This window comes from Leuciscus leuciscus (assembly GCF_965113295.1).
Source record: "Leuciscus leuciscus genome assembly, chromosome: 10".
NCBI classification, from domain to species: Eukaryota; Metazoa; Chordata; class Actinopteri; order Cypriniformes; family Leuciscidae; genus Leuciscus; species Leuciscus leuciscus.
This window is the reverse complement of record NC_138734.1, coordinates 32239618-32257508: the sequence shown is the minus strand read 5'-3', so window position 1 is coordinate 32257508 and position 17891 is coordinate 32239618. Positions and strand designations below refer to the sequence as shown.

The 17891-nt window shown below is 37.3% G+C and overlaps 1 protein-coding gene across 5 annotated transcripts in view; it reads right to left on the bottom strand.

Moving 5' to 3' along the window:
• The window catches only part of cdh13 (cadherin 13, H-cadherin (heart)), a 417024-nt gene that overhangs the window by 276023 nt on the left and 123110 nt on the right, over positions 1-17891 (bottom strand). For all 5 annotated transcript variants that reach the window (XM_082181942.1, XM_082181939.1, XM_082181940.1 and 2 more), the window contains exons 3-4: positions 13118-13329; positions 1464-1577 (exon numbers count right to left, since the gene is read on the bottom strand). In XM_082181942.1, coding sequence (XP_082038068.1) covers positions 1464-1577; positions 13118-13329 — 326 coding nt within the window. The remainder of the gene's footprint in view (positions 1-1463; positions 1578-13117; positions 13330-17891) is intronic.

Sequence of the window (17891 nt, the reverse complement as noted above, 5' to 3'; positions counted from 1 at the left end):
CTTATAATGGATGTAAGTATGGGGGACAGCAAGCAAATATTGATTATATGTCAGTTACTGCCTTTTGCCTTTGCACGACTCCTTATTTTTGGCATATGATACAAAGGCAGAGTACAGTAACAGCCAAACATGGGTCAAAGGTCAAGTTTGAGCTCAAGATTTTTTGCATACAAACATTTCTTCATTATAGCAACTAGTTGTCAAATTTTGGGAGTCCTACCTATAATACTTTTGTCTGGACAAAACAGAAACTTTAAAGTCATTTTTCTCAGTTTCACACTCTAGCGAGTTAAGGTCTTTTGCCTTTGCAGGGCAGTATTGTAGTTCTAGATTTAAAGTGAGCAGGCATTTTACTCATCTCACATGCAGTATTCAGTATTCTTTAAAGTTAATAAAAACAGTTAAATGCAAACTCAGAATATTAAGATATTCAGAATAAACCTGCACTATGTTAAATAACAGAAGTATACATTATGTATTTAATCTCACTTCATGCATCTCACGTTTTGCTGCTGACCATCAATGAGCCAATGCAACCACACCAATAGGCTTTAAATAAATATCTTTTTTTTTTCTGTGCTTTTCTTTTTTTGCTGAAGTAAGTGTTTGTCTTTCATTCATTTTAAGGCCATATTCCTTCATTCGAGGCTTATTCATTTAACTTTTGGTGTAAAAGGGCCTTAACATTTGACAAAATTAGAAAAGCCCAGGTAAGGAAAAAGTAACGCAAACGTAATGTAGCACATTACTTTCCATAAAAAGTAACTAAGGCAATACGTTACTTTTTAGGGAGTAACGAAATATTGTAACGCATTACTTTGGTAATATTTCACAAGTTTTGTTTTTAAGATTTTATATGTCTTGAAAAAGCCAGTTGCTAGTGGCTAAATGAGAATACAGAAGTTGTAGGAGACACTAAATGTCACAAACTTTCCAAATTGTTTATTTTATATGAAAGACTTTTCAGAAGCTTAGTGGTGAAGTTATGTGAACTTCATGTGAAGTCATGTGAACACGCTGAAGTCATGTGACCATAATGTAGTTAATTTATAGCCTAACTTTAGATTTTATTTCTGGGGATTGTATTAGGCTTCAAAATTCATTAAAAACAAGTTAATTTGTGAAGATTACATTGTTGAATACAATCATAAACCTTTCTTTGTCACAGGGTTTATTTTCTGCAATAATCCAAAAGCTTTTAGATTTTTTTCCCCCATGGTGAACTTCAAGCTTTGCCTTTATAAATATATCACCCCATGCATCATTTCTCTGCTAATTCATTTGACTTCATCAGAGCTAAGTGAGCCTGAAAACAAAAGAACGGGTTATCTAAACCATCAAGTAGCACTGTCACACTGATAGGTGTCCAGACCGCAAAACTATGGTTGACCAAAATCACGGTGGCAACGCACATTAGTAGCACTAAGTTAAAGTGAAAGAGAATTGCAAATGCAAGGTCTTACCTTTCCAATAGACCTGGGAAAGGGGGCCCGCTGGTTCTCTGGGACAAACATGGGAGGCACCAGCAGGGATCTTTTGGATCGGTATGGCATTAAGTCTGACAGACCCAGCATCTCCTAAATCACAGCACAGACAAGAAGAAAAAATAGTTCAAATGTGAGGTTTTGTAAGGACTTTTACTTTTACACCAAATTTAACACATATTAGGTAATCTTTTTCCTAAACGGACATTTAGCTGATTGCTTTATTCTGTACATTACAGGAGCATCCATTGTGCTCAAGTATTTTGCTCAAGGGGACAATGGTGATGGATCATAAATCACCGCTTGGAGAGTTTTAACCTACAACCTTTCAGTTGCCATCCCAGATCTTTAACCACTACGCTATTATACACCACATTAGTCCCATAATGTTATGAATACATCATAAAATCAATGTAAATCCCTTCATGAAGGACACTACAAACTATTCAGTGGATACTTCCAATAACATAAACATAAAAACAGCCACAATGCACCCTATTATACATACAGGAGAGTTACTGAACTGTGCAGACATCTGATGGCGCTAATTGAAAACTCTAGCGAACACATCGATACAAATGAGACACACTGTGCTCTTACCAAAGTCATTAAAAGTGGTCATTATGGCAGTTATGTGGTTTCCTACCTTTCCTGCTATTGCTTCCCTTATACAGATAGAAGCTTAATTGAAAGCCACGTCTCATTTCAGAAACTTAAACTAAGCCAATAATGTCACAAGCATTCATTCTTTGACTCTAAAATGGAATTGAGTTGAGAGACTGAGTCATACAGAGAAAAAAGTGACAGAAAAATAGACATTATATGCTGTATAAGGGATAGTGTACAGTCAGCTGGTTATTACCATGAAATATTGCTCTTGTGTGTCAGCCTGATGGGGTTTATTTTGTGATAATGACTGCCTAAGTGGACATTATCCGGCTTATTATTCAGCTACTCACCAAATAAGAAAATACTAAGACATGAAGTTAAAATAATTTTAGGAGCACAGAGTGATATGAGAGACATTAAATAAAAAAATATAAAAAAAGGTTGTGCACATCCCAAACACTCAGGTGCAGGACAACAAAATAATAATAGTAAAGAAGCGGGAAGTCCGCACACTGAAAATAGCAGATCCAAACAAATTGATTTAGTAGCACAACGTTTTGACCAATAGGTCTTCATCAGGCACAATACCTATGTGGAATTAAAACCAACTCTCAACATTATATTAGAACCATGTAGGAGATCTATAATTGGTATAGGTAGTAATCAATTATAGAATTTAGTGGTCATTACAGAAAAAAACAATTGACCACAGAATATCACAATTGACCAATCAGAATCAAGAATACCAGAGAGTACATATTTTAAGATACAGAACGTGCAATCTGAGCCACGGATCTCATCCTACCTATACGTAAATGCAGTAAATGTGTTTGGTTTTATGTGGGATCCGGCTTCCATGTGATTATCTCCAGTTTATTAGCATCTCAATTCAATAAACCAGATATTCAGCCTCTCATGTTACTCGCTCTGATTCGTTCTTTCCTCTTTGCCATTCTGTTCTATTCTCTTTCCTTTGTCAACACTGGTGCAATTAGATCTCCTAAGGGCAATTAGATGGCAGCACAAATTATATTTGTCAGTCAGCACTTGACAGCAGAGAGAAACAGAATATATTAGCATGGTGGCAGCGACCCATGCAAAATCCCGCTGGCCCATGTGGCACGAGTAAATGGCCCTATAATGTCTTTTGATGACCTGGCTCAAAATGCTTTCCGCAAACCAATAGGTCAAGGCTTAACTGGTAAGCATGGACAAGTTAGTTTCTGCTGGTAGACACCGGAACTGCACCATATGGACTAAAAAACATCTCATAAATACATTCGAGCATTTGGACGATTTTTTTATGTTTTTGAAAGACTTTTCTTATGCTCAACAAGACTGCATTTATTTGATCAAAAATACAGAAAAAACAGTAATATTTTGAAATAACAAATAACATTTAAAGTAATTGTTTTCTATTTTAATACATTTTAAAATGCAATTTACTCTTATGACAAAGCTGAATTTTCAGCATCATTACTCCATGATCCTTCAGAAATCATTCTAATATGCTTATTTAGTGCTTGAGAAACATACTTTTGTTATTATCAGCAAAGTTGGAAAACTGTTCTTCAATGAAGAGTTGCAAAAAAGAGAGCATTTATCTGAAATAGAAAACTAGTGTAACATTACACAATAATTGTCTTTATTGTCTTATATATTTTTATTTTTTTAAGAAAAGAAAAAATATTGACCCCAAATGTTTTAATGGCAGAGTATCTCATACCAATAATAATGATAATAAATAAAAAATATGTAAGACTTCGTAAAATATAAAAAATTACTTATCTGTTGCTTTTAATGTCAGCTCCGGATACAAATAAATAAAATAAAATGTTTTATTGATTCAGGAAAACGATATAAAAAAGAAATGCTAAATGCACTTATGAAGCAACACTGCATGAAACATTAAGACTCGCTTTTCTAGGTCGTATCTTGAATATAAGTGCATCTTGTCTGCTAAATCAATAAATATAAATGTTAACTTGTTTACTCTTACAATAAGTGTGGGGGGTGGCATTTATATTAAAGATACATTTTCTGAAAACAAGTCTTAATATTTTGTGCAGTGTTGCTTCTCAAGTAAATTTATCTTGTTTCAATAATCTTTTTGACATTTAACTGGAAAAATAGACAGCTACTCTTTTTTTTATTTTGCAAAGTGGCTCGAGTTATTGGATGTGCTAGTCAAGCAGGCAACTGCCATTGAGATGAATGGGAATGCAAACAGATAGTTTTTCCAAGGCATTACAGATTACATCTTGTTCCCAACAAAGAGGAAACCAGTCATAATTCATAAACATTTGAAAGTTTTGGTATCACAAAAAAATAAAATACAATTTGAGCTGACTACAGTACAGCATGAAATATGAATGGCCAAATGCAGAGATAAAATAAAAGTACATTAGCAAATCACATTAGAACCTAAATGGCCCTTCTTGATCTGACCGGACAGAAGATCCCATTTGCGAAATGGATACATCACACCACCATCTCTGGGAACAGCCTGGGCTATTAATGTGAGGAAGAGTGTCTTGAGTACTTTTCAGCCTGATATCAAGATTTATGTATGACGTATTTCAGGATATTTCCCAGCAAACAAAATTAAACATTTATCGTAAATCCCAAAGGATAAGTCTTAATAGCTTTTCATTTTAGTAATAAAAATCTGTTCTTGAAATGATTACAGGCTCCTGTTGTTTTGATGTCATTAGCAGATACACGCCACTGTTTCTCTCCAAAAACTCCCTTTATTGAGGGAATTACTTTCACCATCCTGCTGTCATGAGAAAAAAAGGCCATTAAACACAGAGATTAATTCTATTATCAGAGAAAATGTGGTATTAATAGTCACAATTTGCTTTATAGTGAAAAGAATGAAAAAGAATCCTGGTCTCTGTGTGTTCAGAAAAGCCTTAGATACCTTTTTTTTGCTTCACATAAGCAACCTTTCAGCTGAGGACACAGCGGAAGCACGCCGCCACACAGATCCCAGCATGCATCTGAACTCATTACAACAGTCAACCTATCTGAGCTGCATTACAAGAAAGAACGAGGGGGAGGGGGGGGGGGGGGGGGGTGGAAGAGGGAGGGTAAAAAAGAATGTCACCTAGTAGCAACTGGAAAACAGCAGCTACAGTGAATACATACAGTTTGTCAAGGCTGAAAAAGCTCAAATGATGCACTTTTTGCCAATCCAGTCATTTTTATGCTTCTATTTCCATTTCTATCTATTTCTGTTTGTGTTTGTTTATCTCTCTGTCTCTTTTGCTCCTCTCCTCCAAAGTCCAACCCGTTAAACAAGTATATAGACGGAGAGATACCCTTGACAAGCTATTTATTGTGTCCTACTCGTATGTCATTTTTTTTGTTGGGTGGGAAATGGTTGGGGTGCAGTCACAAACTTTCCATTTACATCGGAAGCACAGAGCGTTCTGTCCTTGCTGTGTGTCTTTGGCCAGGCGTAGCATGAGTGGAATGATGGGGGAATGAGAGAGGCTGGAGATTCGGTGTCGCTGGACCCCAAAGGCTGTCAGGATGACGGAGCGTACAAAGGTGGAATGGAACGAACGGAATGAAGTCATTTGTTTGCGTTGCTCTGGCACAGCATTCACGGCCAGGTAATGCACCGCATCATCATAACCTGGCTATATCCGATACCCACTCTCAGAGATGGAGCAAACTAATCGGTTTATGTGTATACTGTGCACATCTGAATGTGATTCATCCAATCAGAATCCGAGCAATTCGTTTTACATTAGTTGTAAGTCTTTTGTTATTGAAGGAAGTTTTTAATAAAGAGTTTATTGTGAGACTTATCACACAGTTTTTTTAATCTTATCTTTTGGTTTACATTTTTTTTTTACCACAACAAATAAAATTAAATAAAAACAATCAAATGAGCAGAATTACCCTCTATTTGTAAAGTTTATAATTACCTGGATAAAAAAAAAAAAAAAAATTTTTTAAAAAGTGGCAACAAGTCTTAAAGAGTGAGTCTTTCATTTAATATGTTCATATGTCTAATTGATCTAATAAATCAAGTCATTAAATCATGAATTCAAATGATTCACCCAGCAACCCGCGTGTGACAAGAAAGAACGAAGACAAGAAAGAACAAGAACTCACTCTTCTGATGCTTCTATTTTTAGCCATTTAAATTACTGGAACAAAAATAGACAAAGTATTGCAGTATTGTGTCTAAAATGTCAGTTTTGACATTAACCATAGTTTATTGAACTGAACAATCTCAAATGTCATGCTCCTTAAAGGGATAGTTCACTAAAAAGAGAAATTCTGTCATAATTTATACCTCGTGTTTGTATAGCTTTCTTTATTCTGTATATAGAACACAAAAAAAGATGTGGACCCCAACTTTCTTCAGCATAACTTTTGTGTTACAAAGAAAAAATAAGTCATTTGGACTGACATGAGGCGGTGTAAATTTCATTTTGGGGTGAACTATCCAATTAAAAGGTGCGTATTGTAGCATTAAAACTTGCAATATTATCTTTGGTATAAGGATTTTAAACTCATAATCATACCTGCATCACCTCCAGAGACTGATAAAGTTACTATATGTCCTTCAGCCACTGTATTGAAACCTATAACATGCCATAACAGCATCATAGCAGTTCCTTTGTGAAATTCACCTTGGCTGAGTGAGAGCACATTTCCAAGAGAAAGAAAGCAATATGTTCTCCCATAATAAGGGGAGTTTATGTTATTCTCATCCACTACGTACACTATAAGAGGCATAAGTGACAGAGTGACGGGTATTACTGTGAAGATGAAACATCTCCGTCAACTCACTGACTCTCTGTGGTGAGCGATAGAGAGAACGAGAGAGACTGATGGAACTTTAAGAACCTTGTCTGTTGGAAAAATGAAGGTCTGCATTGAGGTTATTGATGAACTCCTTTGCCACTCTTCACCCTCCACATTCTCAAGGACAGAATAACGCACCGAATCGCTCTGAGAACAAGACCTGTTGTATGCGTTTTCCACACCTTCCCTCTGCCAGTGATGAACACTGTTGGCTGGAGCGTGCTGACAAGCTGAAAAGAAGATAGTCATGAATCTTTAATGTTTCCTGTTCATAAATTACAGAGGTACAATCATCCCTGCTTTGGCTTTCTCCGCTCTGTGAGCTAGTTTGAGCTCTCATTAATAACTGAAACAGGGGGGGCTTAAAGATTAGTGGCATACGAATCCCAGCCGAGGAGTACATTGCACCGCTGAGCTGCATTGAGGATTATGTTTTTTGAAATTATTCCCACCATTTAGCAAATAAATTATGTGTGTTAAGCAGTTTTAATATGTTTTAGCTTATTTTCAATCCCTGCAATCATCCGACAGCTCATGGTTACCTCCTTGCATGGAACTGAACCAGCAAAATTTAGGTTAACAGTTCTGAGCCTCAACTATTACAGTGCACCACCTGCCTTTTCTGGACAAAACTGCAACGCAAGCAACTTCTAAATCACTAAATGAGCTGCTGGCTAATGGGAACCCAGGTTCATGTCTGACCTGGGTCATGTCCCAATCTAATTCCTCCTCTCTCACCCCTACAGCCATGTTTCCATTTCACTAAACATAAAAAATTAAATAAAATAAAATAATAAATAGATAGATAGATCATAAATAATAAAATAAATAAAATAAATAAAATAAATAAAATAAATAAAATAAATAAAATAAATAAAATAAATAAAATAGATAAAATAGATAATAAATAATAAAATAAATACAATAAAATTAAATAAATAGATAATAAATAATACAATAAATAAATAAAATAAAATAAAATAAAAATGTGTATATTAATTCATATTAATAATGGTAAGAGTCAATAAGGTTGATTATGCTCTAAGAGCTCTAACACCACTTCTCTAACACCAAGTAACTTTCCAGTCTTGGTAACAGTGCAGAAAAAAAAACCTAAAATGAGATCAAAACCCTTAATTTAATTTTTTCCGTAGTCATCAAAACTCATCATTAATTAAAACACAGGGTGGACAGAGGCACCACGTCCAGTTCTGCCATTCTGCTGCTGACTACTATACTGGGATGTATCCATGGGCGTAGGTTTAGGGGGGGACGCTAGGTACTAGTCCCAATCAATATTTTGAGATGACAAATTTGTCCCCACCAATATTTAGCAAGCTCCTTTGAACTGCTATTTGGATCTTTGCGCTGCTATTTGGATCGATTCCAACGGCCAAAACAACGACAGTACAAGAAACGCCGTAATTTGATTGGCGGCGGTGTATCTGACAGGCTACACGCGCGGGCCGGGACTACTTTTGTGCTTGCACTGGCAGCGAGCGGGTGTGTGTGTGTGTGTGTGTGTGTGTGTGTGTGTGTGTGTGTGTGTGTGTGTGTGTGTGTGTGTGTGTGTGTGTGTGTGCGCGCGCGCGTCGACGACGCCGACGGTAAGTTACCAGGGCTGTCTTTCTGCCACATACAAAGGCCAGAGTAAAACATTTTAATATTCCGTTTTTTGCCACTTTTTGTACTTTGTAGATAGATCAGCTATGCCACCCAAGAAGAAGAAAGGGGACATACGAAGCTTTTTCATAAAGCAGAGTGTAAGTAGGCAAAATAACTAGCCACACAAATAAACTAGCAGTAGTAGTGACTGACCAGGCTTTCAAATGCAGATTCTACTGTGGAAAATAGTATTGATTGGTGATAGTATGTGTTACCATGTTGTTACAGTTAAACCTAGCAGCAGCAATCTTTCAACTAAGGTTAAGAGTATTGATTAGGCTGTGCAGCACTGATAGACTCATAGAAGTCACGCTATCATGATAGAATGCTACGTTAGCAAGTCACTGAATGTTAATTAGCTGACCTTAACTTAGAATCTTGCAGTCAACATAAACAGTGGATCTGAGACATTTTTCGTTTCTACATTCTATTTATGTAATGTATTTGTGAGTGAGTGTAGCCTAAGAATGTAATATTTAAGAATAGAATATATCAATAGAATTTGATATAGAATAGTAGATACAATTTTAGTATTAATGGAATACTGTAATCATGGATAATAATAATAATAATAGATAATAATAATGGATTTGTTGTGTTGAATGCATATGATACGTGTGTATTTTATTCATTTGTTCATTATTTAATTACATATAGAAAACTCATTCCAGAGGGAGGGGGAGGGGGATGTCCCCACCAAAGCTGAGGCCAAACCTACGCCCTTGGATGTATCATTACTCGTTTTCGACTTCTCATTTATCCAGATGGAGAGACGAGTCAGAGTGCCAGACAGAAACCTGTGGGTTTGCATTGCAGATGATATGCCTGCAGTGATTCATCCCAACAGTCCTTTGCAAACCCACATTCTCATAGGAAGCATTGAAAAGACTAGCTGGCAAGTACCTAAACGCCTATAAAACCAGCAAAAAGCTAAAACCTTAGTCTGGTTTTAGATGTGTGTTTTTTTCTTCTTCTTCTTCTTTTCTCAGCAGGGTAAGCAACTTAACACTCATAAAGTACCACTCACTATGACACAAGAATATTACATTACTACCACCGGTCAAGGCTAAAGACACCAGAAAGGCCAATAAACAAGTAATGGAAATGAACAAGACAGATTTCCGACCAGTAACCTTGTGACTGGGTCATCCTCTTTTTTAGAATAAATGAAAAATGACTGTGAAAGAGAAAACCAATATATTTATTCCTCAAGCCTCCAGTTTTTCAATAGATTACATATTGAAAAGTATGAAATGTCAAGGTCTTACAAATTCAAAGCATTTTTTATTTTATTTGTTGCACTCCATTTGGTGGTTCCACAAGGCACAACCATCTTATTCACACATAGAAACGCCAAGGTGGAAAACAAATCATGAAATTAATTTGTATATTGATCCTCTGTAAAATACTAAATTATAGCTTGAATTCTCACTTTTCTCATAAGGCCTTCTCTTCACCCTTGCTGTGCTTGAACAGCAGCAAGAATTACATCACGTCAGCCTCTGGAGAAGACGGAGGCCTTTTCCATTTCCACTTGCACTTATCAATAATCAAAATCCAATAAAATGGGCATTAAGTCAAATATGGCATAAAAAAAAAAAGCGCTTCCCTTCGGCATGCGCTAGCTGATGCGCGGTCTTCTGCTGGGAACAAACCAGTGGGTTGGTGCAAGGTTTATTTTTGAAGGCTTAGCCTGACTGTGATTACACGATGCATGATCCATAATGACCCTGCTTCCCGCCTCAGCCTCTTCACACACCACTGTTCTCCCCGAGCTCTCTCACGTAGCAATCACTTCACTCATGCTATATATCTCATCTGAGAGTATAATTCACAGTTTATCATCTCAAAGAGGTGGGACCTAGGTGCTTTTCATTCACTATGGCACTAGATGCAATATAATACACCTACAACCTAAATGTTCCTATGAGAATGCTGAAATGCATGTTTAAAAATATGAATGAAATGAGGTATCCTTGCTGGAAAAAAATACACACACACACACACACACACACACACACACACACTACCTTTAAAACGTTTTTGTTCGGTAAGATTGTTTTCAAGGCTGCATTTATTTAATGAAAATACAGTAAAACAGTAATATTGTGAGATATCATTACAATTTAAAACAACTCTTTTCTATTTTAAAATGTAATTTTCAGCATCATTACTCCAGTTTTAAGTGTCACATGATCCTTCATAAATCATTCTGAAATGCTGATTTGGTGCTCAAGAAACATGATTTTTATCAATGGTGAAAATGGTTGTTACTTAATTTTTTTATGGAAACTGTGATACTCTTTTCTGGATTATTTGAATAGAAAGTTAAAGGTGCTCAAAGCGATGTTGGGTGACGTCACTTCTTGTTGACGTTCGAAGTATTGTCAAACAAAACGGAGGCTAGCCCGACCCTCCCTCCTCCTCATCCCGTTCCCTCCCCCTCCCTTCCGTGCTTCCTGAAACAGTCATGAACCATTTAGAAAAACCAAACTGGATTTTTCCACCTGTCCAGCAAAAACAGAGCCACCTGAATGTCGGATTGGAAGCCCTTCTGCCGGCGAAGTTCTCGCCACCTTTTGAACGCTTTTCCGATGTAAATTCGGGACTTCGCGTTCCTTCTCCTTTTCCCTATTCTTTGTTATTTGTTCAGCGGAACGTCGTCTCTTTGGTCGTGTGTCAGCCATATAAAAATTCTCAATAATATTCAGTTTTAATGTTAGTCGTTGTTAGGACATCTCTCTAACTTCCCTCTTCAAGCTTCTCTCTCCTCCACTCCCCACACCCCCCTTCATGTGCATGCGCACTAACCCCCCAAATCCCACCCCCAAATCATTCTTGTCGGTTATTGGCTGGAACACTGTTTGTTATGTTCCGTGGTCCAGGCTGGGCCAGTTTGTTTTTTCTTGCCGTTTGTGGAGCCAGGGCTGTCTACAGAGATCGCGTTTTTTTACAGTGTGTTCAGGGGACAGGTAGCTAGTGGACAGTGAGGAGATGTTTGCTGGATGTGACAAAAAATGTTTTGGCCTAAAAAACGTGTGACATCGCTTAGAGCATCGGTTCCCAACAGGGGGGTCGCGGCCCACAAGGGGGCCTCAGCGAGCTCTGTGGGGGGTCGCGTCGTATTTTGAATAGTTTTGAGCAATGAGCATTAAATAAAAGTCCTTAACTTTTTTCTGTTCAAATTTTACAAAATGTATATAATGAGCGAGTTCATCATAAATCCATTTTCCAATCCGTGTTTTTGTCTTATCCTGAACCACTATGGTACACCTATAATAAGTGTTTACATTGGGACTATTTTACACTGGTTCGGATCGCTGCCGCTGCGGAGTAGCCCAGTACCTGCGTGACTCGTCATAGACGTACACAGAGAGAAGTAGTTCCGGCTACAATGTTCTTCCGAAAGACACATTATTCTGTTAATAAAAGCAAGTTTATTATCGCTCGCTATAGCGCCAAAGGCGTCAAAAATAAAGCCTCACATTGATAAAGCCTCACAAATAATATGCAAGTATTGAGGTCCCAGACAGCAGTCATTTACTAATAGCCTATATACTTTTCCCTACACACCAGTGTGAATATTTTTGTTATTGCATTTCAAATAGGGCCAGTTTATAGGCTACTCCTAGGCTTACGTTTTTAAATTACAAAGGGCCTACTGATGTTTTTGTTATTGTATTTTCAATATTATAGGCTATTATTTGTGCATATACATATCTGGTTATAGTAAACATACCGTTTGCTTGAAAACAACATATTCTGTCATCTTTGCTGCAAGCTTACAAGAGCGATAATATCATTAAATGTGAAGGGGGGCCCTAAAATATTTTCTTGGGAAAAAGGGGGTCTCAGACAATAAAAGGTTGGGAACCACTGGCTTAGAGCACCTTTAAAAGAAAGTTTAAAAGAACAGCATTTATTTGAAAGAATTCTTTTGTAACAATGTACTGTAAAATTCTTTCATATTGCTTAATATTTGATAATCCTTGCTGAAAAGAAGCTATTAGTTTCATTAATACCCCACAATGACAGTATGTATTTTTTTTTTTATATAAAATAAACACCAATTAAATTAGAAAATTTCATATATTTCATATTCATATATTATTTCATGTGACAGAGCCATACCTGGTCAGATTGGCAATTAATTCCAATGAATTGATTCAACTAAAGTATTTAACCTGATTAGAAAACATGCTGGGGGGGGGGGGGGGGGGGGGCATGTTAAAAAAATTAAAAAAAAAATTGACACTGATCTCCTCTGAATGAAATATGTGGCTGTCCTCATAGAGACAATGACAGGACATGATGGGTAATTTCCAGTCTGAGCTGGAGTCTGTCAATATGATGGCAGTAAAGACACACAGACTGACGCATACATCCAGTTCTGAGATAAGAAAATCATGGGTGTCCAGACATACGATGTCTCCAGCATAGAACACCATTTAAAATGACATGATTGAAAACTTCAGGCCATTTACAAAACACACACACGCACAAACAGAATACAAAATGAGAGAAACGCTTACCCTGAGTGTCTGAGGAGATCTGGACGGTGCTCCCATAATGGTCACTTGTGCCATGTCATCGACATTAACATTGACACCATGAACAAACATGACGTCTCCGCTGTCAATCACGTCTTTTCTAGGAACCAGATTCAGGTTCTCGTCTATTAGGAAGTTAGGGTTCGATACTTCAAACTCCACACCCTCATTTCCAGCGCAGTCGTCAAACGCCACTGCAGAAAAACGCACAAAGAAAAGAAGATGTTGACATGTTAGCTTAAGAGAAATAAACACATGAAATAGTGATATGGAGCCAAGTCGATATATATCATATATCGCCATATAGATGAAAAGGAATGTTAACGGATAGCATTAACCACGGATAGCTTTGTTAGGATGACCGTATTCATTCACAAGTCACCTAGTATCACTTCCACTGCGGAAATTGTCAGGAAAGGGCTCTTTTGAGGTGATACATCTCTTATGGTTGATGGAAAAATGGACTTACTGTCGCAGAAAATGTCCCTGAAAAGGTGACTATGCCTGAAGAAGCTATCCCAGAGCTCATTCATCCATGAGCTAAAAGCAGGTAATAAATAAAATAGCCTATGGCTCATTCATCAATGTATATAAACGTGAAATAGAGAACTTTAACCCTCAATAATATCGACCCCACTTTCATCTTCACCAATCAGGTCTGACCGAGGAAGATACCACCACATCGCGCCAGCTTATCCCCTCTGATCGTGTCCGTCTCCATCTTATCTCAACGCTCCATACATTGCTTTCACTCTTTTCGTCCTCTGTGACATTTCGTCCTCCCATTTCCTTTCCTCATCCCTCTTTCTCTCTTCCATAACTCTTCTTTTCCTTCCTTTTACCACCCTATTTGACACTCTAAGTTATGTTCTTGTAACTCAAGGTGACCTGGGCAGAGTAGATCTGAAATGGACAGCATGAGCCAAATCTTCAATACATTTTCTTATGGTTCCTATAATCCCTGGAAATGTAGCCCCAACATGTTAAATGCCTGTACAGTATGCATCATGTTCTAACGGAATATTTTTTTTCCCCATTCAAACTTATGAATAAATAAATAGCCTTAATTACAAATAAAAATAATAATAAATCAAATACAAACAGATGTATCTATTCTTGTGATAACAAAGCTGAATTTTCAACGGTCATTACTACTCTTTTGTCACATTCTAGATTTCTAGTCTTCAGAAATCATTTTAATATGCAATTTTTTAAGTACAATTTCTTATTATTTATGTTGAAACTGGTGGGATGCTTAATAGTTTTCTGGAAACCATTTCTTTCCCACAATTATTAGAGGAATGGAATAGTTTGTAACATTATAAATGTCTTATACTGTTACTTTTACCTGGGTCAAAGTATCTCTGAAACGGCAAGGCTTACAGTCAGCAGTGGTGAGAATTTACCAGCGGTGGTGAGAATTTACCAACAGTTGTCCGAGGAGGGACAAACCACAAACTGACAGGGTGTTGGGAGCCCAAGGCTCATTAAGTGCATGAGTGTAACAAAGGCTATCCCGTCTGGTCCGAGCCAACAGAAGGTCTACTGAGGCACAAGTCACACAAAATTTTAATGATTGTTATGGAAGGAATTTTTCACAACACACAGGGCATCACACTCTACTGTGTATGGGACTGTGTAGCCATAGACCAATCAGAGTGCCTATGATGATGACCCCTGTCCACCGTCGAAAGCCCCTACACAATGGGTATGTGAGCATCGGATTTTTCAGCAAGTGATTTTTTTCACTTTCAGCAAGTTAATGCACCCTGCACACATTGTTTAGGAATGGTTTGAGGAACATGATGAAGAGTTCAAGGTGTTGCCCTGTCCTCCAACAGCATATTAGGCAGGTGGTCATAACGTTTTGACTCATCAGTGTTCAAATGCAAAGACATAAACATAAAAAATCTTCACAGATTCAGCCTTTAAACCTTCAGTGTTTTTATTTTATTTTATTCAATTACATCCATAAAAGCTTAAGTGAGAACTGTAACCGACTACACCCCGTTTAAATACACCATTTAAATGCATTCAGTGAAGATTTCATTTGAGTAAGTGAGCTGGAACAGGGCCAGTAACATTATTTTGCGTTCCCTCAGAAATTGCATTTCCGTTCAAACCGACTGATGTGACAACGCCAGCTCCACAAAAAAAGAAGTGTTTAGCATGACACGTCAATAATGAATGCCTTGTGGCCTATTAGCTTAATTGCTTACCAGTCTTGATATACGTTATAAGCTACATTCATGACTGCTCTTTCCTCTCCAAAATTGCCTCTTTTGTGAGCCACAGAGGTAGTTCATGTATCCAGATGAGGTATAGCCCCGGTATGATTGGCAGGTGTCACCCAAGCCTGTGACCTATCATTGTTTGTACTTCATTACAATTGTTCAGTATTTTGTAAGTCCCATGAACCTATCGGTGCCCATATTGGGAACATCTGCCCTTTGTTGACATGCAGCATTACGATGGAGGGGAGCAGTTGGTGCATCCTCCTGTTCGATGTGCACTGTCTGTTAGCCAGTTTTCAGGTTTCAGTTTTTGTCCTATTGTCTGTTACATGGAGAGGCTTACTACCTTATTTGTTTTTAGTCATAGGCACACAAGTAGCTATAATCCTGCGTGGCGAGCGATCATGCGTATTGCAGCATTGTGAATCTTTCTCGGTATGTATGATGGGAGTTTATCGTTTGTTTTTAATGAGCTTTTTCATGAGTAACTTTTCCTGTTTCATGTTCGGCAGATTTAACTGCACGTCCAGGGGTTTCCGATTACTTTAATTGGAGTCAAATGTACAATGTTTTTTTTTTTGTTATAGTTTTAACTTGCAGTTTTGCCTAGATCTCACCTTGGTCCATTTTTGTTATATTTTTGTATGTTTGTGTTGTTTTATTTGTGTTGAGTCACTGACACAGCATTGCACTGGCCCGAGTGTGACTTAGCTGGGAGGCAACGTTTACATTATCTGGCAATTGTTGGCCATTTTGTTTCCTCTCCTCAGTGCCAGTGGCTGTGTTTGTTTTGTTTCTTTGTCTTGTATTTTTGTGTATAATTTGTCATTGAATTGATTTGATTGGTATGTGTTCCTTTTAAATGAATTATTAACTTAATTTATTTTTGATTATTGTGAAAGTGTAAAGGATTTTTGGGTTTATTTAAAGTCCCCCTGTAGTCAATAATTGTATTCCTTAAAACTCATCTCTGATCACCAAAATTACATATCTAAAAAATTTTCCTTGAAAAAAAAAAAGTCTTCATTCCTAAAAATAGCTTGAATGTAACTACACCCAACCTCATATTCGTGGTTCTATGAATATGCAAATTAGCTCCGCCTCCACTCACTTCCACCAGCTCAGAGATCCACTGGTTGACGATCACACATTAAAGGGTTAGTTCACCCAAAAATGAAAATTCTGTCAGTAATTACTCACCCTCATGTTGTTCCAACCGCGCAAGACCTTCGTTCATCTTCGGAACACAAATTAAGATATTTTTGATGAAATCTGAGTGTTGGATCTCTCCTCCACAGGCTTATGGACACTATAACTTGCTGGCCCAGAAAATGTATTAAAGACATTGTTAATATAGTCCAAATGACTCCAGTGGCTCAATCTTAAGTTTATAAAGCGACGAGAATACTTTTTGTGCGCAAAAACAAACAAAAATAACGACTTTATTCCACTTTTCATTTACTTCTCTCTGAGCCTCGAGTCTTTTCACGTAGTGTAATAGCGTAGCGCTTCTGTGTTGCACGTCACTAAGATTGAGCCACTGGAGTCATTTGGACTATATTAACAATGTCTTTAATACATTTTCTGGGCCAGCAAGTTATAGTGTCCATAAGCCTGTGGAGGAGTGATCCAGCACTCAGATTTCATCAAAAATATCTTAATTTGTGTTCCGAAGATGAACGAAGGTCTTACGGGGTTGGAACAACATGAGGGTGAGTAATTACTGACAGAATTTTCATAACTATTTGTATTGGTTACAAGGTAGTTTGTGACGTCAGAAACACCAGTGATTTCAAACCACGTTTCTGTCTGCCTTTGGTTCACCGCAGTTTTAATGAGAAAATACTCAGCAGTGCAGTTGGCTTATGAATTTGCACATGGTTTGTCTTAAAGCCTATTAAAAACACCAAATAGACAAATAAACAATATTAAAAACTTGATTTTCACCACTGGGGGACTTTAATTACAACAGTGTAACAGTACTTTGTACCAGTTATCTTTTGATTTCTTGTGTGTATAGTTAATTTTTTTTAACTAAGGATTTAAAAAAAGGATTGGTTATCCTGTACTGGTGTGTCCATGGAGTGCTGTGCTTAACATTTTGCCTTGCTTTCACAAGTGTGTTTTGTGGGTATTGAGTGTGAGGTAGAAATCTCTGTTGGCCTTCTCCTTCTTTATTTCTTTTCTTTTATTATTGTACCTGTGGATTTGTATGTTATTTGGAATCGTCTTTGTGCTGTGATTGAGACCTTGAGTGAAGTTTTGTATTGATTGACTGTTTTTATTCACTATTTGTATATGCTGGAATAAAGTGATTTTTCTATATGTTTTTGTCCCCGTCTCCATGCCCACCCTGCCTTTGGCAACGAAGGGCTGTTATTTCCCGGTATATTCCGGTTGGCATAGTCGACCATATGATTATTGTTTCCTTTGTTACTTTGTAACTTTTCCTACCTGACCACTCTTGCCACATTCAGATAAAAATACATTATGTACTACTCAGGCAAACAGGTGTAGGTGCA